Source organism: Mixophyes fleayi, chromosome 6 (assembly GCF_038048845.1).
Source record: "Mixophyes fleayi isolate aMixFle1 chromosome 6, aMixFle1.hap1, whole genome shotgun sequence".
NCBI classification, from domain to species: Eukaryota; Metazoa; Chordata; class Amphibia; order Anura; family Limnodynastidae; genus Mixophyes; species Mixophyes fleayi.
The window spans coordinates 209,339,827-209,367,551 of NC_134407.1; the positions used below are offsets into that span (position 1 = coordinate 209,339,827).

General features: G+C 43.9%; 2 protein-coding genes across 2 annotated transcripts in view; both read right to left on the minus strand.

The window, feature by feature from the left end:
* The window catches only part of LOC142159939 (uncharacterized), a 60,743-nt gene that overhangs the window by 14,729 nt on the left and 18,289 nt on the right, over window positions 1-27,725 (minus strand). The window lies entirely within an intron of this gene.
* Window positions 11,258-25,842, minus strand: LOC142159800 (uncharacterized). Its single transcript, XM_075214538.1, has 2 exons — window positions 25,596-25,842; window positions 11,258-15,555 (listed from the first exon to the last, which is right to left on the minus strand). The coding sequence occupies exon 2, from the start codon at window positions 15,453-15,455 to the stop codon at window positions 13,137-13,139; it is 2,319 nt and encodes a 772-aa protein (XP_075070639.1). The 5' UTR covers window positions 15,456-15,555; window positions 25,596-25,842; the 3' UTR covers window positions 11,258-13,136.

Genomic DNA, 27,725 nt, shown 5'->3' on the forward strand with positions numbered 1-27,725 from the left:
TTCGGGAACTTGTCATGTTAATGTACGCCAGCTGGCGTACATCATCCGAATTGAGGAAATCTAATGCTGTCAGCTCTGCTCCGGAGAGCAGAGCTGGACAGCGCATGTGTGGAGGGATCACATGATCCCTCCCTGTCACTCACAGCTCTCTCTCTGCAACATTTGCAGAGACAGAGAGGGGATCTGTGTGCGCATGTCCAGTTCTTGGAACTGGACATGCGCAATTGAAGAGTAAGGAGAAGACCCGAAGACAGCGCTTCCGAAGAGGCAGGTAAGTATGATTTTTTGTTTTCACAGAAACAGCAGATTATCGGGACTGCTGTTTCTGTACTCCAGTTTTGATAAATTTGAGAAATGAATCAATACTTATCCGTCCGATAAGGATTGATAACCATTTCTCTATTTCAACGATAAATGATAAATGTGCCCCTAAAACTATTAATAGTGCACGCAATTACCGTTATTACAGTTGTTCTAACACCGGCTTTTTGCTCGCAGAGAAAGCCGGGTTAATATTACCGTAATAACAGTAATATCTATAAGGCGGTACTTCGGGGGGGAATTCAATTCCCCCCAAAGAGTTTATTTAAATTGGTGCTCAGTGGACAACTGTAAGATTCATGTTGTATTGCTGCATAACGCATCTATACAAAATGTACTAATGCATGAATTTATGAAGTCAGGGCTCATTGGGGATCCCGGATGAGCGTAAATACATATACATATACACATATATACATATATACACACATACATACATACACACCCCTTAGATGTCATTGTTATAAGGTAGAGACACCATTGTGGGTTAACTAATGCCACTTATATTAGAAGCCAGGGCCAGACTGGTACTAAAAATCAGCCCTGACATTTAAAGTACACAGGCCCACCTCAGTTCCAGCAGGAAAGAAACCGTGTGCTGCCACCAAAAAGGGCGTGACCACATTGTGTTGTGGGTGTGGCCATCATGGGGCATTGATACATACATTATAATAAAACATTACATTTATCACGCCATCCCCCCAGGCACATTATGACACCCCCAGCCCACTGTACTTATCTATGCTTCTGGTGCTGCTGACATCCATCAGGGTGGGAACTTCCTGTAGAGTGAGCAGGGAAGCTCTTTGTCTCACGAGATTACCAAATCTTGTTATACCTAGAGCTCCTTGGCTTGCTCTGCAGTCTGTGTCCTGCCCGGGAACTGAGAGCAGCTATCAGTTCCTTTCCCCTAACCAGAGGTGGAATAAGGCTCAGAGGGCCCAGGGTATTTATGACATCAGGACCCCTATTATGTAACATGGTTATGATTTTAGACAAATACACAGGCACTACTGTGAGAAGCACACAGCTCTGCCTTCACAAGCAGTACGTTGTGAAGCAGGACATACCTCCCAACTGTCCTTGCAGTTGGCCAAATCCTGAGTAAGTGAAACAGTCACCCAAATTCAAGACTGCCCCACCAGATTCAGGACAGCTGGCAGACTGTCCTGCTCTCTCTTACCTGTCTTGGTCACTTTCAAAACTTGTAGCAGCTGGTTTCTTTAGCTCAGTTCTCTTCTTGTCTTGATCCTGGAATATTGGATGCTCTATTTTTTTAAAAAAAGTACATACATGATACTTATATAATTAGGCCTCCCTCCAGTCCCCACAATAATAATATTCACATTTAAAATACTGCGTGCACACGCATGTACACTATATTAAAATACTGCATGCGCACACGCACACTGTATGGACATGGCCCCACACGCACACTGTATGAACATGGCCCCATACTGTATGGACATGGCCCCACACGCACACTGTATGGACATGGCCCCATACTGTATGGACATGGCCCCACACGCACACTGTATGGACATGGCCCCACACGCACACTGTATGAACACGGCCCCACACGCACACTATATAAACATGGCCCCACTCGCACACTGTATGAACATGGCCCCACTCGCACACTGTATGAACATGGCCCCACTCGCACACTGTATGAACATGGCCCCACACGCACACTGTATGAACATGGCCCCACTCGCACACTGTATGAACATGGCCCCACTCACACACTATATGAACATGGCCCCACTCACACACTATATGAACATGGCCCCACACGCACACTCTCACTCACTATGAACATGGCCCCACACTCTCACTCACTATGGACATGGCCCCACACGCACACTCTCACTCACTCACTATGAACATGGCCCCACACGCACACTCTCACTCACTCACTATGAACATGGCCCCACACGCACACTCTCACTCACTATGAACATGGCCCCACACGCACACTCTCACTCACTCACTATGAACATGGCCCCACACTCTCACTCACTCACTATGGACATGGCCCCACACGCACACTCTCACTCACTCACTATGAACATGGCCCCACACGCACACTCTCACTCACTCACTATGGACATGGCCCCACACGCACACTCTCACTCACTCACTCACTATGAACATGGCCCCACACGCACACTCTCACTCACTCACTATGGACATGGCCCCACACGCACACTCTCACTCACACACTCACTATGAACATGGCCAGTGTCCACACACTTACCTTGTTACCTCTGCACGCTGCTCGGCGGACAGAGTTTCAGTGATGTGCGGCCGATACAAGTAATCACATGGGTTGTGCACCACGTGAGAAGTGCCGTCCCATGCGTTTAAAATCACATGGCCGCACATCACTGAAAATCCGTCCACTGAGCAGTGCTCAGTGAGCTGCTCGCTGCTCGGGCGGGCATGCTGCCGCCTGGATCGGCTCAACTAGCCATTTGGGGGTCCGGGGGACATTTAGACAGGGGGGACCCAAGTTCTACAATTAATATATTGTAAAAATATTTTTTTGCTGCCCCAATTTAGCAAGAAAATCTCCTTGGGGCAACATCAGCTCTCTGGCCATGGTAAGGCTGAACTTACAGCTGAGCCAGGCCAGGGGCATATGTGCATGAACAGGATCAACAATTTGTTTCAAGTGAGTGCAACTACAAGACGTCATTATTATTATTATTATTATTATTATTATTATTATTATTATTATTATTATTATTATATGACTGTTTTTACTATTGGTACTTTTAATACTGGGCTATTTTTATACACATTTTTATTTATGTGGTATCATAGACATGAAAATTTATTCCAGACATTTATTTACACAACAAAATCGATATTGCGCTTTAGACATCTGTAATGAAGGGGTAAAATCGTTGTATCTCAAGTCTTGTTTATTTCAACCCAGAAGGAGCTTTCTGCTGACCTCGTAGAATAGGACATGTATATCTAAAGACCGTCAAGGGCATTGCAGAGTCTATCAAACTTGTTTATGTGTTTTGTAGAACCAACAAATATAACCTTCTAGGGGAGGGAGGGAATTAGTGTTTTTAGGAATTAGTGTTCTTAGTAGGAACATAACCTGCACTGGTGATGAGAGAGTTTTCCTCCTATGTGATTTCTGGCTCAGGACAGAAATACTTATTTAGTTGTATGCAAAAATAATACACATAAATCCAAGGGAAAAGAATATTTTTATATATTTTTTTCAATTATATTTCTGTCAAAGAATAATTTACAGCTAACACACACTGTGCCCCCTTCATCTCCACACTCTGTGCCCCTGCACAGGGGTGCCGCGGTCAGGAAGAGAAAAAGAAACACAAAATAAACAAAACTTACCAATCCAGCTGCGCCCGGGACCCAGCATCCTCCTCTCTCCTGCCGCTTGTCACTGAATGTCGGGCATGACGTCATCATGTCAATCACCCCTAGGTCTCCTTACAGGTGATCTAACCCTGGGTCCAGAGAGACCCATCCCCCTCTAAGCTGGCTCTGGGTTGGTGCTAATAAAAGACTGGATGCCAGGGGTGTATTTACTAAACGATTGAAAGAGTGGAGATGTTGCCTATAGCAACCAATCAGATTCTAGCTGTCATTTTGTAGAAGGTACTAAATAAATGCTAGAATTCGATTGGTTGCTATAGGCAACATCTCCACTTTTTGAAACCTGCAGTTTAGTAAATATACCCCTGGCATCCAGTCTTTTATTAGCACCAACCCAGAGCCAGCTTAAAGGGGGATGGGTCTCTCTGGACCCAGGGTTGGATCACCTGTAAGGAGACCTAGGGTTCTCCTTACAGCAGGTTAGTAAATATACTCCCAGATGTGATAAAACAATACAATTGTTTATTATACTCAGCTTCTGCTATAAGCAAGGTGAGATCAAATGAAAATGATGATTACATAGACTGATGGTGTGACACAAAACTGTCTGGCTTACTCTCTTACCCTAGAGTAGTGGTGGGCAACAGACGGCAGCCCCCAGATCCTTCTTGTTTTGTCAGATGTTTGTTATAGCTTGTAACACATTTAAATGGTATGCTGATATGTTATTACAGATAGGTGTCTCTTTAATTAAATGTATTTACCTTATTACTGAGATTAAAGGTACAGATTAAACCCTCAAAATTACTCAATTCCACCCCCCACTTTTTTTTTTTTTTTTTTTTTTTAACATACAAAGATACACAGACGAAAGGATGTAAGAGACCCCGATATCCTGTTTGTCATGGAACATGTGTAACCACATTTCAAAATGTAGAACTAATTACAGTACACATCTACATGACTAGCAGATGCTGAGGTTCCATTTCCTCAGGAATGCAGACGTTGCTGTTAACTCAAAGTGCTAGAAATATATTCAGAAATTAAAACTTAAAGTTATAACCAGGTCAAATGCCAATAAAGAAATAAATATGGGGTATGGTCACTTTTTCTCTCTGTATATATAACAGCCATCAATGTATTACTATAAACTGTACCCATCAGGTTAGAATATAATATGTACGGTAAAAGCCTTGCAAAATGTTACTATAAACTCATTTCATCCATCAGCTCTCAGGCCAAACGGCCACATTATTTTTGTGTGTGCACAACCAATCTACAGATACCAGCTATTAAGCTAACGAGTACAATGCATGCACTGTGATGTCATCATACATGCTGCAATTGTGTCATTGTGCACACATGAACGCACAGCATGCTGGGAGTGCTGGGCCTACCTTTAAAAGCTCAGCGCTCACATACTATGTCTGCTCCGGAATCTGTGATCTGCGACCTCTATTTGTTCTATGGAACGGGCAGGGTGCTGACAGCTCCCAGTAAAGAACCACTTTATAAAGGAAGTGGTGTCTCTCCGACAGCTACCCCGGCCAAGCTGCTTAGTACTGAGAGCAGTTGCGGATCCAGGGGGGCGATCTGCAATGACTGAAAATAATGTAAGGGAGAACACTGTACTGGTGATATTTTATGGAACTAGGAAGTAAACTGTTAACTGTGCTATAAATTCAAAGGAGCATCTGGCACAGGGGCGGATCCAGACTTTTGCTATACCCCGGGCGATTTTAGGGGGGCAATTTAGGCCCCGCCCCCTTTCTAATTTCTAAGGCTGTCGGCAGCTGCACAGTATGTGCAGGTCCGCTCGGCAGTGACAGTGTGACATAGATTATCTTCTATTTTTTGCAAAAAAAACAATAAAGTATATAAGGGCTAATGCTCACTCCAATGCGGTGAACTTAGCAGCCACAACATTAAAACCACTGACAAGTGAAGTAAATAACATTGATTATCTCGTTACAATGGCATCTGTCAAAAGGTGAGATATTTTAGGCAGCAAGTGAACAGTCAGTTCTTGAAGTTGATTTGTTGGAAGCAGAAACAAAATGGGCAATGTAAGGATCTGAGAGACTTTGACAAGGACCAATTTGTGATGGCTAGACGACTGGGTCAGAGCAAAACGGCAGGTCTTCTGGGGGTTTCCCGGTATGCAGTGGTTAGTACCTACCAAAAGTGGTGCAAAGAAGGCCAACCAGTGACAGGGTCATGGGCGCCCAAGGCTCATTGATGCGCGTGGGGAGCGAAGGTTCGCCATTCTGGTCCATTCCCACAGAAGAGCTACTGTAGCACGAATTGCTGAAACAGTTAATGCATATAGGGCTGTGTAGCCACAGATTAGTCAGAACACCCATGCTGACCCCTGTCCACCGCCAAAAGCACCTACCATGGGCACGTGTGCGCCAGAACTGGGACATGGAGCAATGGATGAAGGTGGCCTGGTCTAATGATACTCATTTTTTTTTTACATCATATGGAAGGCCAGGTGTGTGTGCGTCATCTACCTGGGAAAGAGATGGCACCAGGATGCACTATGGGAGGAAGGCAAGCTGGCGGAGGTAGTGTGATGCTCCGGGGCAATGTTCTGCTGGACAACCTTAGATCCTGGCATTCATGTTGAAGTATCTTTGACACTTGTCACTTACATAAATATTGTTGCAGATCAAGTAAACCCCTTCATGGTAACAGTACTCCCTGATGGCAGTGACCTCTTTCAGCAGGATAATGCGCTCTGCTGTTAGGAACCCCTCCAGCCGGCACAACACAACCCGGAGTCTACTCTGCCAGTCAGGTGTTCACTGGAGCCCCTGATGGTGGGGACAGACTGGGCTGCAGACTGACAGAGGGTCGTGAAGTGTGTACCGGCTGGGGAGAACCCAGGCAAGCGGAGTGGAATCCAAGCAGAGGTCAGGGGCCGGCAGCAGACAACAGTACCAGTATACAAGCTGAGGTCAGGGGTCACGAGCAGACAGGGAGGTCGGTATTCAAGCCAGAGGTCAGGGTCACGAGATTCACAAGCAAAGTCCAAATCCAAGCCAAGGGTCATACACGGGTAAACAACAGCAAGTCCAATAGACAGGAACAAGGCAGAGAGCAGGTCTAGCAGACTGGATACAGAAACTATAACCGGCAATGAGGCAGCAGTCCTCATTGCCTTAAATACACAGCTGGCCCAATCAAAACTTACATGCACCCCTGCAGAGTAATCAGCAATATAGCACCAGACCAATCAGGGCTAGTCCCTGATAGATGCACACAGATGCAGGATAACTTTCAGGCCCCTTTAATTAGCCCACAGGCTGTGTCCTTTTTTGCGCATGCGCCCGGCTTCCAACACCGCCGGGACGCAGCGCTATATGACAGGCGTCTGGCCGTTGCCTTGGCGACGGCCGGGTAGGAAAGGGAAATGACGTCCCGGTCCTCAAGGTGACGGCCGGGACGCCAGAGGGAGCCAGAAGCGAGACACCTGCCACACTGCACAATTGATCAGAAATGGTTTGAGGAACATGGCAAAGAGTTCAAGGTGTTGACTTGGCCTCCAAATTCCCCAGATCTATGGGATGTGCTGGACAAATCATGGAGGCTCAACCTCACAACTTACAGGACGTAAAAGATCTGCTGTTACCGTCTTGGTGCCAGATACCACAGGACACCTGCAGAGTCCATGCCTCGATGGGTCAGAGCTGTTTCGGCAGCATGAGGCAGACCTACACAATAGTAGGCAGGTGGTTTTAATGTGGAGGCTGATCAGTGTATAATATAAATATATATATAAACATATTGCACCCCTATGTGTTTAATGTCTAGGACAGATCTCTGTAATTGTTAGGAGCCGTGGGGGTGCCCCAAGAAAACACAGCTCAATGTTTACATGTCACTTCCTCTTTGTCCCGGCTGTCACCAAGGTAATGGCCGTGACGGTCTGTCACTGAAATGCCGCGTCCCGGCATAAGGGACACCCAGGCGCATGCGCAGATTCAATTAATTAACAGCCACCTGAGTCTGATTTTTCCACCTGTCTCCTGCTTTTTGATTGCCCCCCCATATGTATATAGTGTTTGAGACTCTCATTTGCAGACCAGCTTCCTATCCTGTGGATACTTTGTTCCTGCCTGCTTGATTACCATTGTTGACCTGTGGCTTGTATACAGACCCTGCTTTACCGCTGATTGTCCTAACTTTTGGCTTAGTTATTTGGATATCCTTGCTTGTCGTCGGCCTTGACCCTTTAGCTTGTCCCTGACCACTCTGTTTGCAATGGCCCCCTGACCCCTACCTACTCCTATCGGCTCCAGTCTGTGCTACCGCCTCCTATCTTCTCGCTGTGTATTGTATTGTACCGCCTCCTATCTTCTCGTTGTGTATTGTATTGTACCGCCTCCTATCTTCTCGCTGTGTATTGTATTGTACCGCCTCCTATCTTCTCGCTGTGTATTGTATTGTACCGCCTCCTATCTTCTCGCTGTGTATTGTATTGTACCGCCTCCTATCTTCTCGCTGTGTATTGTATCGCCTCCAATCTTCTCGCTGTATTGTATTGTACCGCCTCCTATCTTCTCGCTGTGTATTGTATTGTACCGCCTCCTATCTTCTCGCTGTGTATTGTATTGTACCGCCTCCTATCTTCTCGCTGTGTATTGTATTGTACCGCCTCCTATCTTCTCGCTGTGTATTGTATTGTACCGCCTCCTATCTTCTCGCTGTGTATTGTATTGTACCGCCTCCTATCTTCTCGCTGTGTATTGTATTGTACCGCCTCCTATCTTCTCGCTGTGTATTGTATTGTACCGCCTCCTATCTTCTCACTGTATTGTATTGTACCGCCTCCTATCTTCTCGCTGTGTATTGTATTGTACCGCCTCCTATCTTCTCGCTGTGTATTGTATTGTACCGCCTATCTTCTCGCTGTGTATTGTATTGTACCGCCTCCTATCTTCTCGCTGTGTATTGTATTGTACCGCCTCCTATCTTCTCGCTGTGTATTGTATTGTACCGCCTCCTATCTTCTCGCTGTGTATTGTATTGTACCGCCTCCTATCTTCTCGCTGTGTATTGTATTGTACCGCCTCCTATCTTCTCGCTGTGTATTGTATTGTACCGCCTCCTATCTTCTCGCTGTGTATTGTATTGTACCGCCTCCTATCTTCTCACTGTATTGTATTGTACCGCCTCCTATCTTCTCGCTGTGTATTGTATTGTACCGCCTCCTATCTTCTCGCTGTGTATTGTATTGTACCGCCTCCTATCTTCTCACTGTATTGTATTGTACCGCCTCCTATCTTCTCGCTGTGTATTGTATTGTACCGCCTCCTATCTTCTCGCTGTGTATTGTATTGTACCGCCTCCTATCTTCTCGCTGTGTATTGTATTGTACCGCCTCCTATCTTCTCGCTGTGTATTGTATTGTACCGCCTCCTATCTTCTCGCTGTGTATTGTATTGTACCGCCTCCTATCTTCTCGCTGTGTATTGTATTGTACCGCCTCCTATCTTCTCGCTGTGTATTGTATTGTACCGCCTCCTATCTTCTCGCTGTGTATTGTATTGTACCGCCTCCTATCTTCTCGCTGTGTATTGTATTGTACCGCCTCCTATCTTCTCGCTGTGTATTGTATTGTACCGCCTCCTATCTTCTCGCTGTGTATTGTATTGTACCGCCTCCTATCTTCTCGCTGTGTATTGTATTGTACCGCCTCCTATCTTCTCGCTGTGTATTGTATTGTACCGCCTCCTATCTTCTCGCTGTGTATTGTATTGTACCGCCTCCTATCTTCTCGCTGTGTATTGTATTGTACCGCCTCCTATCTTCTCGCTGTGTATTGTATTGTACCGCCTCCTATCTTCTCACTGTATTGTATTGTACCGCCTCCTATCTTCTCGCTGTGTATTGTATTGTACCGCCTCCTATCTTCTCGCTGTGTATTGTATTGTACCGCCTCCTATCTTCTCGCTGTGTATTGTATTGTACCGCCTCCTATCTTCTCGCTGTATTGTATGAGCTTCCAGTTCCTGTGACTGCAACAAGCTCTATAGGAAAGGTGGCTGAGATAGACAAAGACCTCTGTCATCTGTTCTGGAAGCTTAGGGCAATAACCGTTAGCCATAACAGTAATAAACATATTTTAATTTTTCCAGATGTGCGTCCAGGGCTTCTCCAATAATGATTCTTATGTGGCATTTAGTTGTTGAAGATGTGATAGCTATAAGGTAGAGACACCATTGTTGGCACAAATAATGCCACATATTAGATGCCAGTGGTTTCCTTCCCTTAACAGGAGGGAGAGATGATGCTGCCCTTATTACATTCATCTGTCTACCAACATTGGAGTTTGAAAATAGCGCTAATTTATCTGTTTCCCACATTGTAGATTAGACTTCGCTTCATCTTTCACTGTGCTAGTGAGATTCTGTGTGTGATTGTTACTTATGTTCTACACTCTTGATATTGAATGCTACGGTCATTGCTTTTTTTTGGGCTGGATGTTTTATTTAACGCCCAACGCCAGTGAAAATCTACACCAGTCAAAAACGTTGAGATCAATGGAGAGTTTAAAGTTGGCCACAAAGGCAGAGATCATGTCACTCAGACATCAGGATTACCTTTATGTTGGTGGCCATATTGGATGAGAACAAGCTGTTCAGCACTCAGGTTCGGCAGCCGGATTATGTTTGAGGCCTGTTAAATGTGATTGTAAGATGCGTATACAGACACACAGGCCAATAGTGGAAAAGAACAAAAAACAATCCACGGCACTAGCTCTTAAGCCACTGAGCACAATGCATGCGTTGTGATGTCATCACGTATACGCCAATGCGTTGTGATGTCATCACGTATACGCCAATGCGTTGTGCAATGGGTGTTCAGCACTCATATACTCTCTCTGTTCACTAGCTCAAGGGATACAAACCCTAGTAAAGAGCAATATAACGCACACTCACACTGAGAGACACTCTCTAACACTCACTCGAGCAGAGCAGAGTACTGCCCTGACTGAATGATACACTAAGGAATAAACCTATTTACAACATATAGCCAGAAGAGATGTACTCATTTGGTGACATACTTTCATATTCATTTGGTAAACTATATAGTCTATGTATAAGAGTAACTATTTCCATAGATTGTTTATAGTATTGATACTCTTGAGTATGGTTAATTGTGAGGCTTGTATGCTTAGAAGTGGTAAAAAGCACCGGTGTGAGAATGACAGGGCCATAACTAGGGCTGTGTGACAGGGGCGACCGCCCAGGGCGCAACGCTGAAGGGGGGCGCAATTTAGGAATATTTTAGGTTCATTTGGTTAAAATTGAGGGCTAGGGGGGCGGCATTTGTCTTTCTCGCCCAGGGCGCTAGAATTTTAAGTTACGGCTCTGGGGAATGATGAAAACAGCATAAGGAAAAGTTTGAAGCGGGTATGAGTAATTACTAAGACTGTCCCAAAAAAAAGTATAATAAATAGTGAGTGTATATAACACCATAACTACCCTCATCGTTCAATATTCATTAAAGTACAAAGCTAAATCTGTATCTGGACATTTCAATCAAGAAAAACACCACCAGTAGCGTAGTCAGAATCATTTATTTTGAGCAAAAACATTTTTAATAGCAAGAAACATCTCAGAGTAAGTGCAGAACATAACCTGGTATTACAGGATCACAGTGAACCTGTTACCTATACTTACTGGCTGTTACAGATTCTGGAACCTATTTATCTTGCACAGGATCACAGAAATAGCAAATCACTGATTAGAAATTGCATAATAACCATGAGAACGTAAGAAGTCTTGGAGGTGAGCATGGGAAGAGGTAATGAGAGGTGAATTGAGGCGGAGGTCCGAGGCAGAGTAGAGTGGCTGGGTAGGAATGTACCTCGAGGCAAGGTCACAGATGTAAGGGGGAGAAATGTTGTTAAGGGCTTTGCAAGTGAGGGTAAGGAGCTTGTATTGAGTGCTGAAAAATGGCTAGGGAGGCAATGAATGGATTTACACAGAGGAGTAGCGGGAGAGGAAGATGAGCCTAGCTGCAGCATGATGGTCAGAAATGAGCGAGTCAGGAAGGCCAATGAGGAGGAGGTTGCAATAGTCGAGACATGAAATGATGAGTGAATGGACCAGGATTTTGGTTGCTCCCTGAGCATAATCAGCATGAGAATGTACAACATACAGTCAACAGCAAGCACTGTATTTTAAAGAGGCAAAATAAGGCACATAAAATGGAATTTAAACTTACATTTTTTTTTAAAAAAAAAAACATTTTTAAAAGCAGTCTGGCTTTAGATTACATATAAAAACAACATATGGATAACGTGACTAGTACACTTTAAAAACTTTTCAAAAGGCAAAATCAAAATAAAAACACAATGTCTGGAATATTATTTTCATTCTGTGTCCGATCAGTTTCCTGGATAACAGCAGAAAAATTGTGACTTAAAGAGCAACTGTGGGTAAGGTTTTTTTCATTATGTGTTTGGGGCACATTAAATAAATGCAAAAAGTCGGATGTACTCACAAAACAGTACCCCCATTGCTGCAGGCGAGTCTGTTGGGGTGAAGCGGCGGTATGTAGGCACTGTTGGGGCAGCACAGTGGTCTAGTGGTTAGCACTTCTGCCTCACAGCACTGGGGTCATGAGTTCGATTCCCGACCATGGCCTTATCTGTGTGGGGTTTGTATGTTCTCCCTGTGTTTGTGTGGGTTTCCTCCGGGTGCTCCGGTTTCCTCCCACTCCAAAAACATACTGGTAGGTTAATTGGATGCTATCAAAATTGACCCTAGTTTCTTCCTCTCTGTCTGTTTGTCTCCCTATCTGTCTGTGTCTGTGTGTGAGCGTGTGTCTATATTAGGAAATTTAGACTGTAAGCTCCAATGGGGCACGGGCTGATGTGAATGAGTTCTATGTACAGCGCTGTGGAATTAGTGGCGCTATATAAATAAATGATGATGATGACTGTTAGCGCTATCGTTCTGGGCAGACAGAGAAGTACCCCCACCCCAGGGTATTCTGGCCAGTTCAGCACCCAGAATACTAATGCTTGCTTCTCAAATCAAACTAAGAGCAAGTTGACCTGCCCTGTCCTCTTTATCGCTTCACATAAGTCAGGATTTGACCTTTGGGGTCTTCACAAAGATGCTGGCACCTAACTTTTTAGCCAAGTTCACATAGGAATGAGTCAAAATCAGGACATGGACCAAAGGTTCTTAGAATGGCACAAACATAATATGGTTTCAGCTTTTTTGATATTGTGCGCTATACAGTTTTGACCCAGGAGCTAACAAGCTTACAAGATTTTATTATTCAGGCCCCTACTTCTTAATTTTAAAATACAAGACAAGGTAGAATTTAAATTCTAAAATATGGGTTTGCACTACTACGCGATCAGTGTGGAATCACTGTTGTTCCATTTGACGAAGCCAGTATAATAAATACCTCCCATGTAACAGTGACTAGCTTTGTGTTGAATCGCTTTCCATATTACACTTATGAACCTCTAGATGTCTGGCCAATCCTGAGGCATATATGAAAGAATTGCCACACAGGGTACACAAGTGCGGCTTTACTCCTGAATGCTTCTTCTTGTGATGTACAAGATTTGAATTATATCTAAAGCGTTTACCGCATTCCAAACACTCATACGGCATTTCCCCTGTGTGGCTTCGATGATGTACTCTCAAAGTTTTCTTATCTATAAAGCGTTTCCCACATTCCAAACAAGGAAACGGTCTCTCACCAGAATGAATCATCTTATGTTTAACAAGTTCTGAGTTCATTCTATAACTCTTCCCACATTCTGTACAAGCAAATGGTCTCTCTCCTGTGTGGATTTTTTGATGGTTGACAAGGCCGCATCTATCTTTGAAAGATTTACCACACTCCGAACAGATGTATGGTTTCTCGCCTGTGTGACATCTCTGATGTGAAACAAGCAGCCTGTTGAGACGAAATGTTTTTCCACACTCAGAACACACAAATGGCTTATCTTCTGTGTGAATTCTCCTGTGTTTATTAACAGAATCACTGTCACGGAAACATTTTCCACATTCCGGGCAAGAAAATGGCTTCTCTCCAGTGTGTTTTCTCTGATGAATAACAAGTAGTGCGCGGACACTAAAACCTTTCCCACATTCAGAGCAAAGAAATGGTTTCTCCCCTGTGTGAACTCTCTCATGTTTCTCAAGCTCATATTTTAGAAAAAAACATTTTCCACATTCCGAGCATTCAAACGGTTTTATTCCACCATTGTGATATCTCTGTCCATGTAAAATCAGCGCTATTTTTTGTCTGAAGGCTTTCCCGCACTCTGTACATGCAAATGGCTTTTCTCCAGTATGAATTAGCTTATGCTGTACAAGATGATTTTTATATTTAAAATGTTTATCACATTCAGTACACACAAATGTCTCCTCATGGCCTTGACTTTTCTTGTGCTGAAAGAGATCAGACTGGTTCTTAAAACATTCACCACACTTGGGGCATTTATAAGATTTTTCCCTTGTGTGGATTTTCATGTGGTTGGCAAGTTCATATTTTTCAGAAAAACACTCCTCACATTTGCGACATGTAAATGTTTTTACTCCTGTGTGGACTTTCTGATGTCTACGAAGATGGGCTCTGTAAGAAAAACCTTTCCCACATTCAGAGCACTTAAAGGGCTTTTCCCCTGTGTGAGTTTTCTTGTGGCTGTTAAGATGTGAATTAGTAGAGAAGCATTTCCCACATTCAGGACATTCAAAAGCCTTCTCTCCGGTGTGGACAACCTGGTGGTTACTTAGCTGGCGTTTGGTAGGGAAAGCATTACCACATTCAGAACATTTATATGGCTTTTCGCCTGTGTGGATTTTTACATGATTGGTAAGTTCCGATTTTCCAGAAAAACACTTCTCACATTCATCACATGCAAATGGTTTTTCTCCTGTGTGGACTTTCTGATGGCTACAAAGACTGGCTTTACAAGAAAAATCTTTCCCACATTCAGAGCACTTAAAGGGCTTTTCCCCTGTGTGAGTATTCTTGTGGCTGTTAAGATGTGAATTAGTAGAGAAGCATTTCCCACATTCAGGACATTCAAAAGCCTTCTCTCCAGTGTGTATGACCTGGTGGCAACGTAGCCGGTATTTGGTAGGAAAACCTTTACCACATTCAGAACATGGAAATGGGTTTGCGCCTGTGTGGGAAACTTCATGCATACGAAGTTTGGAGCTTGTAATAAAACCTTTGCCACATTCAGAACATTTATATGGTTTTTCTCCTGTATGACTTCTCATGTGGATTGAAAGGTCATATTTCAAAATAAACCTTTTCCCACACTCTGCACATTGATGTGGTTTGTCTCCTGTGTGAGTACGGTGATGGGTCCTGAGATGCTGTTTCTGAGCAAAACATCTCCCACATTCCAAGCATTCAAATGGTTTCTCTCCTGTGTGGACTCTCTCGTGAATTATTAGGTAGGATGCAGAGGTAAAGTGCTTTCCACATTCCGGGCAGGTGAACTTACCCTTTCCATTGTGAACAGACTTATTTTCCTCAAGGTCGGAGTCCGTCTTAGAGCTTTCATCAGATTCAGAAGAGTTGTACTTTGGCTTTGTAGTGCAGACTTTCTTTTGAACCTTATGACTTGATTTAGAGGAGACCTCTGAAGTCTCTTTCTGGTTGTCCAGCTTCACTAATGCAGTCTCCTGTGTGCTCTGTACTTCATGTGTTTCGGTGATGCTGCTATTGGTGTCAACCAGGTGGGATTTTCTGAGACTGCCCCGTTTCTTAGACATTATTTCACACTCCTCAAAGATCTGTTTCTACAAACCTCCCCCACAAAACACGAGAGAAGAATCCGTTTGGTTTCTGTGCTCTTCGTTCCCGATTATATTCCTGTTGGGACACATCATTAGAAAGGAATAATTAGAGATCTGGTATGTTATAATTACAATGCGTCAGACTTTTTTTTTTATCTTCTGCACTAGCTAGGGTTAAGTTAATAATGCATATCCTTATTTTGGTATAGTAAAAAGAAATGGGCACTAAAATGTGCAAATAGACATATAAACCAAGTCAAACAAAAGCAAATATACTGTATAAGTATTGCTAAACTATAGGTCAGACTTTGGAAATATGAGGTTCTCAGTTAACAATACCTTATTATTAGCATTATATTTTATTCATAAGGCACCACAAAAGATCCATAACACATTACATGGAGAACAAAATACAAAGACCAGAGATTATGAATAGACAAATATACAAATAGGATGTTAATGCAGATCAAGTTATTTACAGAACAGTGAGTGAGAGTGATGGTAGTGACCAGCATGACGTAGGCTTGAGCTTAAAAACCAGGGCTAGGCCAAGAGGTACAGAGGGTGATGGAATTATAGAAGGAGAACACAAGGAAGGCCCTGCTCATGAGACCTTACAATCTAAAGGGGGATAAACAAATAGTGCGGTATCGATTGGGGTAAAGCTGATAGGCTTGAATGAAAAAAAAGAGTCTTAAGGGCACGCTTGCAGCCTTTGAGAGTAGAGGCTAACCTGATAGGACATGGGAACGGAACCTTGGGGAACTCCAACAGGTAAGGGAAGAAGGGAGGTATTTAGAATCATGTATAGAGACTGAAAAGGTGTGGTTGGTGAGGCAAGAGGAAACCCAGGAGAGGACAGTGTTACAGAGGCCTATAGCTTGCAAAAGGAGGGCGTGGTCAACGGTATCGAAGGCAGCAGTGAGGACAAGAAGGATCAGAAGGGAGTAGTGTCCTTTAGATTTAGCGAAGAGAAGATCATTAGTGACCTTAGTGAGGGAAGTTTCGATGGAGTGGAGGGAGCGAAAACCGGATTAGAGTGGATCAAGGAGTAGGTGTGAAGATAGAAAAGAGGTGAGACGGTTGTAGACAAAGAAAGGAGGGAGATAGGGCGAAAATTAGAGAGAGAGGCATGGTCAAGGGATGTTTTTTGGAGTATAGGGGAGACAAAAGCATGTTTAAAGGAAGAGGGGAAGGTCACCTTTCAAAATTCCATTTTTTGGTGGATGAAAAATATATTGTGATTGGATGTGATTTTCTGCTGTTTGAAGGTGAGTGCAGTCTCCCAGTCTGCACAATTTACTGGATTAACGGCAGTGTGACTGGATCACTGATAAATAACTTCTGGTATAAGGGAAATAGCGCAAGGCGCTTATTTATATAATTGCCAATGCACTTATTATTGATATTGTGTATGTTTTAATATAGGAAATCGTTATTTCTGAGCCCAGGGTAGAATTTTTTTTTTTCTGTTTTAAGCTTTCTAGAGGAAATGCCTCATTTCTGATGTATATATCTGATACAATAAGTCTTTGTTTTGAAAGCCTTTTGTATATCTTGGTGTAAAAAAACGCTCTGTTTGGGATTGTACCTGTCTTTGAGAATGTGTATTCTGCAACTGTCTAAAGAAAGGATTCATGTTGATTGGATCTTTTGATTTGTGAGGGTACACTTGAAGACAGGAAGGTTTAATTAAAGCTGTCCTGCTAGATTTCCTGTGTCTAAAAACAAGATGCAGGACATCACAGTTTCTAGAATTTCACAGATAAGTGTACATATTGTTAGCTTTGCAATGCATGTAAATCTATGTTTTGGTAAACAGGTCACATCCTGATTCTAAAAATAGCCTGTATCCAAACCTGTATAAAAAGCACTGTCATGTACACTGAAATGTATCATTCTGATGTTCCATCTGACCTGATCACCTGGCACCTTAGACCAGTGTGAGAGCAAATAAACATCAGTTGCTTCAAAGACCTGCTTGAAAGCATCTTCAATATTGCTGTAATTCTGTGACCTGCAGATTAGACTCTAAATCTAATTAGTTTTCCGGCTGTTTCTGAGGTTGGACCCAGCTCTCCAGTACGACCGCTCTCCCTGCTACCCTGAAGCTCCGGTCAGTGTGATAAGCCAGGGGGGATCCATCCCCAGTAACTCTGATCCATAGGAAGAGGCCAGGGGTTACCAGCACGGGAGTACACTAGCAGTGACAGTTACCCAGAAGAAATGTGGTTCTGAGCGCCATAAAGGAGCTCAGTGGTGGCAGCAGGCTCCTCCTACTGCGACAGGAAAGGCGTATTCGGAATAACGAAAAGGGACGGTGGCAAAGTAAGCCCAGCCGGTTCCCAGCAACAACAGACAGGTGGCATAGGCGGTCCATCCTGTCACAGACAGTGTTTGCATTTTATTTCTATTGAGCATGGATCATTCACAAGGATTCACAAACTGCTGCAGGAATTTCTACATCATCCTATACATGGAATTTCTCACCTAATATGTGAGCACAATTACAATTTATTAATTTTAATTTTGTTATACGAAGAAACACATGGTTGTTTTGTCCTATTTACATGTTTTGAGTTCCTCTCTATTTCCAGGACATCCTATGATTGAAGGTTTTCCATATGCACTTAAAGGGGGGTATTTTTTTATCACAGCTAAGGATCATTCAGTTGAACAATACACACTATATACTTTTTCATCAGCACCATATTCTTCTAAGTCTATACACATCTTCCCCAAGAGACTCTTTGGGATTCTCTTTTGGATCCTTGGCAGCATTTGATTGGATTGTACTTTGCATAAAGAACTAAGGACAATATGGTTATGATAAGTACTCTGTTACATGACACTGAGTTTTTTTATATCCGATGAGTACTATCAATTAGCGCAACTTCCTTATTTGCATATAGCACTTTACGGCGACCACCTCATATGCGTTCCTACGCTAACATTTAAAGAAATCAATTGCTGATCTATTGGCGCTTACCTTTATCATTAACTTGGCAGGCTGCCATTAATGTAGCATGAAACCTGACTGTATGCTATGCTACGTGGATCTAGCGATGTTCCTTTTCACTTACAATGGATACTATGCAAAACCATTTGAGTTATAAACTGCACTGTAAATTACACCCCATGTTATGTAAGATTAACTTAGAGACCATCCTTGAACAACTGGAAACCATAGCTTTAGAAGAAATTATGTCACCATCAGATATTTTCAGCACCCAAATTCATCAGTAAAGATTACAGTGCCTGTAATCACCATCTGCCCAGAGCCAGAAACTAGCACTGTACTTGCAATTACCATCTGCCCAGAGACAGAAACTAGCACTGTATCCGTCGTTACCATCTGCTCAGAGACAGAAACTAGCACTGTATCTGTAATTACCATCTGCCCAGAGACAGGAACTAGCACTGTACCTGCAATTACCATCTGCCCAGAGCCAGAAACTAGCACTGTACTTGCAATTACCATCTGCCCAGAGACAGGAACTAGCACTGTACCTGCAATTACCATCTGTACAGAGCCAGAAACTAGCACTGTATTTGCAATTACCATCTGCTCAGAGACAGGAACTAGCACTGTACCTGCAATTACCATCTGCCCAGAGACAGGAACTAGCACTGTACCTGCAATTACCATCTGCTCAGAGCCAGAAACTAGCACTGTACCTGCAATTACCATCTGCTCAGAGACAGAAACTAGCACTGTACCTGCAATTACCATCTGCTCAGAGACAGGAACTAGCACTGTACCTGCAGTTACCATCTGCCCAGAGCCAGAAACTAGCACTGTATCTGTAATTACCATCTGCCCAGAGACAGGAACTAGCACTGTAACTGTAATTACCATCTGGTCGGAGCCAGTAACTATTATTATCATAAATTTGTAAGGGGCCACAGTACTCCGCAGCACTGTACAGTAGGGAAAACAGGACATACATAAACAGGGACATACAAGGTAGACAAAATAAATGCAGACATGAAAACAGAGGGTATGGAGGACCCTGCTCATTACAGAGCTTACATTCTAGGTGGAAGAGGGCACAGCTGAAACAAGAGGAGCGAGTGTGGCTCAAAGTGGAGATTGGGATAGTTGTGAGTGTGCATTAGTGTGAATAGTATTATTAGGGATAAGGTCACCTCTAAAAAGAGATGCGCTTTCAAAGAGCGTCTGAAGATTTGAAGGCTGGGGGAATGTCTGACTGAGCGTGGTAGAGAATTCCATAAGTGGGGAGCAGTACGGCAGAAGTCTTGTGGTTACCAGAGACGAGACAAGGCGCAGGTCAGAGGTAGATCTAAGAGGGCAGGAGGGAGAGTATTTTGATATGAGATTTGAGATGTATACAGGGGTAGTGTTGTTGAGGGCTTTGTAAATAAGGGCGAGTAAATTGAATTTGATTCTGGAGGACACAGAGAGCCAGTGTAGGGATTTGCAAAGTGGTGCAGCAGATGTGGAGCAGTGAGAGAGGAAGATCAGTCTTGCTGCAGCATTTAGGATGGATTGAAGTGTGGATATATGGGTGTCAGGAATGCCAGATAGCAGGAGGTTGCAATAGTCAGGACGGGAGATGATGAGAGAATGGATACGTGTTTTGGTAGCATGTTGAGTAAGAAAAGGGCGTATTCTGGTAATGTTTTAAAGGTGGAGTTGACAGGACTGGGAGAAAGTCTGGATGTGAGAAATAAAGCAGAGGGTGGAGTCAAGTGTGATACCAAGGCAGCTGGCTTGGAAAACTGAGGAAATTGTGGTGATATTGACAGTGAGGGAGATTTGAGGGCAGGTGGAGACTATGGCAGGAGGGAAGATAATAAGTTCTGTTTTGGACATGTTGAGCATTAGGTAGCGTTGGGACATTCATGTGGAGATAGCAGAAAGATAGTTGGTTACATGAGAAAGTACAGAAGGAGAGAGGTCTGGGGAAGAGATAAGGATTTGGGTATCATCAGCGTAGAGGTGGTATTGAAGGGCGAATTAGTGACCCAAGGGAAGAGGTGTACACTGTTAAAAGTAAAGGGCCAAGAGTAGAACCTTGTGGGACCCCAACAGATAGAACTAGCACTGTATCTGTAATTACCATCTGCCCAGAGCCAGGAACTAGCACTGTACCTATATCCATAAACATATCTCCACTAACAGCTACAATTGTTACTGTGATACCTTATGTATCTTATATACACCATGCCTCTTAGATTGGAAGCTTGTTTAAGCAAGGCCATTCGCTCTTCTGTTTTGTGGCATTGTAGGTCATTTGTTTACATCAGCAGCCCCTCCTGTACAGTGCTGTATAATGTATTGGCACATTAAAAATAAAATATAATGATGATAATAAAGCTGTCTATCTATTGATAGTTTGAATTTAGTTGGATAATTTGGGGACTATTTGCTGATTATTTGATCATCTTGTTTAAATAACAAATATACTCTTCATTCCAAGACGATCATTATTTTGGACTGAGAAGTATACAGGGTCAGCTGTGTGATTCTACAACACTCCTTTGTTTTCAAACAGCTGGTACCACTAGTCTTCCTCTACAGGTGTTTGACGCTCTCCGGAAAATAATGCACCTGGTAGTGCGACAAACATAATACATACATAATATTTAATACAGCAAGAAGGGCATTCATGTATGTGTGGGGTCTAGGGTCATATGAAGTAAGAAAAAATGTTGCTAAGGTTATTCTATTACTTATGGCCTTAAGCTATATTCAAAAAAAGTGTTTTGCATGCTTCTATATGTTGTATCTTTCTCAATTCTATTAAGATGTTGGGCTAGATTTACTAAGCTGCTGGTTTGAAAAAGTGGGGATGTTGCCCATAGCAACCAATCAGATTCTAGCTGTCATTTTGTAGAAGGTACTGAATAAATGAAAGCTAGAATCTGATTGGTTGCTATAGGCAACATACCCATTTTTTCAAACCCGCAGCTTAGTAAATCTAGCCCGTTGTATCTCCTTAAATCAAATCAGATATTTTGTGTTCATGTTCGTCTGGAATTAAGAAGCTAACCACAAAGGAAATTAGCCGAGCGCCTGCTAATGTGAAACTTTGCAGAATCAAGAAGTTATGTCAGCATCAAGGACCCCAGATTGGATAAGTAATAAGGAACTTCATGACATTTAGCATTAAGCTTGACCGCTACCTTGTTTTATACCTGTTTGATTAATATAGAAACGTTCCATAATATTACAGACGTGATTGTTTCAACGTGATTATTGTTTATAAAAATATTAGCTATTTCCTTAAGTAAAGCAGTTCAGTTTGGACACCAAACACTGTGTGTGGTCTCTTATCTCTGAGCTCCGATCGATCGATACACACACACAAACACCACCATTGACTTGTCAATTGAAGGTAGTTATTACATCTGTAGAGGAAATACAGAAAACTGCCCCAACATATGCTTAATAATTAGTGTTCAAACTTTAATCATTAGAGGATCTAGATGATCCACCACAAATTTCATAGGTTAAGAACACCGGCCGTTCGTCAACATTTTTTATGTGGGAAATGTAGACCTTAAAAATGCCATTAGTGTGATGAAACAGGGAATTCCAGCCACTTAACACAAGGACTAAGCGGATGGAACCCCACCCTGTCTGTCACGTCCTAGATTCTCAAACACCAGGTACCCCTATGTCCCCCCCTGATGGTGCCCTGGTTATATAACTTGCACTAGCTGCGATCATTGTGAGACTGATGGATATTGTACTAACTGCTTAATCTTCTGTAATGTTTAGAATAACTGCATTTGTGGATTTAAGGGCATCCTGGAAGCAGTAGTGCAGCCACCCAGTACCCCCTCCCCTCCCCTCCCTTCTGTTACTATATCCTGGATGGGGCAGCAGCTTTTCTATTGTAAAGAGGCCATAAGTAATAGGGGAAGTGGACATCTGTACAGGAATTCTTAAGGAGGGGGCTGGGAGGTACTTGTCAGTTGCCCATACTGGGTGAGGTTAGGATGCAATGGTCTCTGGGAAAGATCCAAGATGGCACGGTCTGGCCACATGACTGGAATTCCTTTGTACCCACAGGGAGGCACCAGAGAGGTCTAGAAAAACACACAGCAGTTGGCAGTGTGTGCTGTCTGCAGACTGTTAGATTAGGGGATTGGCCCTCAGCCAGCTGCTGAGGACAAGAGTTTCTCGGACCAGTGTCTGTGACTGTGTGTCTACCGCTATAGTTTTTGCCAGGGCTCTCTGGCAAATCATAAAGATGCTTTGAGTTATTTGAAATTTGGTGTGCGTGCCCACAAAAAAGGGGAGACTCTGCCCGTCACCACCTGTGGTAAGGCATCTGGAATATTGTTGAAATTGCAACATCCATCCTTCCTAGAAACTGGACCTGCCACAGAAACTTGAACATAAAGCCTCTAAGCTCTAGTAAGTCTCCCTCCCTGTCTGCAAATTCGCCTTAATAAAGAAGAACGATATGATGTGAAGTGAAGAAGATCAACGCACATCATATAATATTTATTTATTAAGGCAAATTCACAGACCGCTGTCTCGTAAGTAAATTTTCATAGGAGAGACACAGCGGAGGACAAATTTACATGGGAAAATTACTCACAATAAGGAATAACATTTGAACTTTTTAGAGTGTTAAATCTATATTTAAATGTTTCACACTATGTTTTGTCAAAAAACACATTTCTTTTAACATATAAAACGACTATGAGTAACTTTGGTGGAGTAGATATCACAAAGAAGAAACGACATACACTTCAGAGAAACATAAGTATTATTTCATCCATGGTTTATTTTATTATCATGTTTAACTAATTTGAGTATTGAGTCTAAGTGAATACAGACAATATCGCTGGAAATTCTTCTATCTTCCAAATAGACCCCTGAGTCATGAAGGAATAGTGGCAGGTGATAGTCTTTGGTATTGATTATTTATTGATTTTGTACCTGGCATTCCTCTTGAAAAGTCCCTAATAAAAATACGCACACCTGGCTGAGGAAGTCACATCATTAGTGACGAAACGCATCAGTCCACCCCCTTCCCCTCCTCTACAATCTTGAGTACAGGTGGACCCTGCACGCCTGCCTGGCACACAGTAAAGGCACGCTACATGGCACACAGTAAAGGCACGCTACATGGCACACAGTAAAGGCACGCTACATGGCACACAGTAAAGGCACGCTACATGGCACACAGTAAAGGCACGCTACATGGCACACAGTAAAGGCACGCTACATGGCACACAGTAAAGGCACGCTACATGGCACACAGTAAAGGCACGCTACATGGCACACAGTAAAGGCACGCTACATGGCACACAGTAAAGGCACGCTACATGGCACACAGTAAAGGCACGCTACATGGCACACAGTAAAGGCACGCTACATGGCACACAGTAAAGGCACGCTACATGGCACACAGTAAAGGCACGCTACATGGCACACAGTAAAGGCACGCTGCATGGCACACAGTAAAGGCACGCTGCATGGCACACAGTAAAGGCAGGCTACATGGCACACAGTAAAGGCACGCTACATGGTACACAGTAAAGGCACGCTACATGGCACACAGTAAAGGCACGCTGCATGGCACACAGTAAAGGCACGCTACATGGCACACAGTAAAGGCACGCTGCATGGCACACAGTAAAGGCACGCTACATGGTACACAGTAAAGGCACGCTGCATGGCACACAGTAAAGGCACGCTACATGGCACACAGTAAAGGCACGCTACATGGCACACAGTAAAGGCACGCTACATGGCACACAGTAAAGGCACGCTACATGGCACACAGTAAAGGCACGCTACATGGCACACAGTAAAGGCACGCTACATGGCACACAGTAAAGGCACGCTACATGGCACACAGTAAAGGCACGCTACATGGCACACAGTAAAGGCACGCTGCATGGCACACAGTAAAGGCACGCTACATGGCACACAGTAAAGGCACGCTGCATGGCACACAGTAAAGGCACGCTACATGGCACACAGTAAAGGCACGCTACATGGCACACAGTAAAGGCACGCTGCATGGCACACAGTAAAGGCACGCTGCATGGCACACAGTAAAGGCACGGTACATGGCACACAGTAAAGGCACGCTACATGGCACACAGTAAAGGCACGCTGCATGGCACACAGTAAAGGCACGCTACATGGCACACAGTAAAGGCACGCTGCATGGCACACAGTAAAGGCACGCTACATGGCACACAGTAAAGGCACGCTACATGGCACACAGTAAAGGCACGCTGCATGGCACACAGTAAAGGCACGCTACATGGCACACAGTAAAGGCACGCTGCATGGCACACAGTAAAGGCACGCTACATGGCACACAGTAAAGGCACGCTGCATGGCACACAGTAAAGGCAGGCTACATGGCACACAGTAAAGGCACGCTACATGGCACACAGTAAAGGCAGGCTACATGGCACACAGTAAAGGCACGCTGCATGGCACACAGTAAAGGCACGCTACATGGCACACAGTAAAGGCACGCTGCATGGCACACAGTAAAGGCACGCTACATGGCACACAGTAAAGGCAGGCTACATGGCACACAGTAAAGGCACGCTACATGGCACACAGTAAAGGCACGCTACATGGCACACAGTAAAGGCAGGCTACATGGCACACAGTAAAGGCACGCTGCATGGCACACAGTAAAGGCACGCTACATGGCACACAGTAAAGGCACGCTGCATGGCACACAGTAAAGGCACGCTACATGGCACACAGTAAAGGCACGGTACATGGCACACAGTAAAGGCACGCTACATGGCACACAGTAAAGGCACGCTACATGGCACACAGTAAAGGCACGCTACATGGCACACAGTAAAGGCACGCTACATGGCACACAGTAAAGGCACGCTACATGGCACACAGTAAAGGCACGCTGCATGTCTGCATAGTACATAGTAAGAGCATGGGTGTGAACGAATTGCAGTGCAGCGTTATGTGTCAGTGATCACACGTCTGATCTGGTCTAATCTAAGTCATGAAAGTTCCTCTTTCACCATCTGTCACCAGGAGGAAGGCACAGAGCCGGCATAACTCACTGTACAACATGTGTATAGTCTCCTATGTAATCACCAATCACACACTTACACCCAGTGCACAGTAACACTCACCCCAGGGTCACTTCACTACTTCAGTCTCTGAAACTGCGGACAAAACTCCCGTGATACTTTCCTGTAATGCTGCTACACTGAGCACACTGCGCATGCGTGATCAGGAACCCCGCTGTCCGTACTGCGCATGTGCAGGTCACCAGTGATATCGAGCTGACATGTAAATGGGACTTTATCTTCTGGGAGCTGCGACGAAGACTATAAATATGATCGCAAACATTTCCCCAGCCGGGCCAGGTGTCGGTGTAGTACAATGTGCACAAAGTTACGGTTTTAGCAGTCATTTCCATGGTAGCATCGGCTTAGCCATCTGGCGGTCACTTTGGGTAAATGCAGGAAATTAGTCTTTCCCGGCAACACCGCCTCCTAGTGGACACCTGAATTCATGATACATTAATATCGATGATTGGTAAAAGCCAAGCAAATCATTCCAAGGGCAGGGCCATCTTTTCCATTGGGCACGATGGGCAGCTGCCCAGGGGCCCGACGGGCAAGGGGGCCCCATAGGTATGGCTTTTAATGAGAAAAAATAATCCTGCAAAAGAAAAAAACCTGCAAAAAAAAACCTACAAGGGTCACTGAGCAATTACATCTATCTATCTCTATATATATCTATATATATATATATATATATCTGTATACATCTATATATCAATATCTAGGGGCCCCGGTGCACTGCTTTGCCCGGGGGCCCATAATGTTGTTAAGATGGCCCTGTCCAAGGGGTCAATTTAACATTGGTGCTCAGTGGGCAGCAGTAAGATTTACTTTGTATTACTGCAGACCACAGCTATACAGAATGTACTAATGCTTGATAAAGCCAGCGAATGGAGAAACTGACTCCAGTGCCTACTGCGCATGCACGGCGCTAAGGTCACGCACGTGTATTGCTATGGTACCTGGTTGATGCTGGAAAAAGAGAGACTTTTTCAGCAGCGATAGCCTGGCCACAGAGTCACATCGCAGTCTTTATAGACGTCTATGGGGACTGCAGTAACCAGCGTTAGACAGGTTAAAACAGGAGAAATCTCTGATTTCTCTGGATAAATTAAAAGAAAAGCTGTGATGGTGATTTGGCTCATCGCAGCCAGGACTGCCAAGAGGAATTCAGGGCCCCGGTACAGCAACTTAAAATTTGCGCTGCCACTGAGCGGTGGTGCAAAAGTGGGAGTGGTCATACAATTGGTGGCATAGCTGTGCATCATTGGGGCGTGTCTAGCAGGTGAAAAGTGCTAGGCCACCCTCTTACAGAAAAAAACCTTCATTGCTGTGTACACCATTGGCAGAAGAGTGCAGTGACCGCTCGCCAGAGCGTGATCTATGTCTCAGCACTCCTGACTTTCAGGACAGCAGGACAGTGACCTCATAGTGCCTCTTAGTTGTGCCCTCATTGTAGAGGCCTAGTAAATACTGTGGGAAATAGTCCTGTCCACAATTCATAACATACCACATTGTAGAATCCCCAGATCATATTATACCACAGTAATGCCCCCAATTCATTTTATGCCCCACATAAGTGCCCAAATTCATATGCCCCACATAAGTGCCCATAATCACATTATGCCTCACATAAGTGCCCCCAATTCAGATTCACAAGGGTGAATACAATGGTAGCGGCCCACCAGAGGGGGTGTGGTAAGCCCACGAAGGACAGCTAGCACCACAGTGTAGTATATAAAGAATGCAGAGTGTATATAAAGAGTTCACAGACTTGGCCTGCCCCTTACATTGGGCAGAACAGTCACCAAAAATGGGATTATCACACTAGAATCACAACATTTCACAGACTATCCTGCTCTCTCCTACCTGTTCTTGTCACTTTCACCACCTGTGGCTGCTGGATTCTTTAGTTGCGGCTTGTCTAGATCCTGGAATGTTGGGGGCCCTAATTGGAAAAAAAATTCCAACCAGCCCCGGCGTTAAATCAATAGCACCCACGATTGATTATTCCTCCAGCTCCAACATCAAAATAATAGTATTATAATAACTAACGTAACAGGTTATACATATGCATATTTAGCAATAAAAAGCAGTTAAGTGGTCTTATGAGGAAATTAATGACAAGCAAATGTCTCTCCACCTCTCTATCCCAGAAACAGTAGACTATGGTAGAAAAGGCTCCAGAATAAA

What these genes read in the sequence shown, in the direction of transcription:
- LOC142159800 (XM_075214538.1), bottom strand. Translation starts at nt 15,455, where the DNA reads ATGTCTAAGAAACGGGGCAGTCTCAGAAAATCCCACCTGGTTGACACC.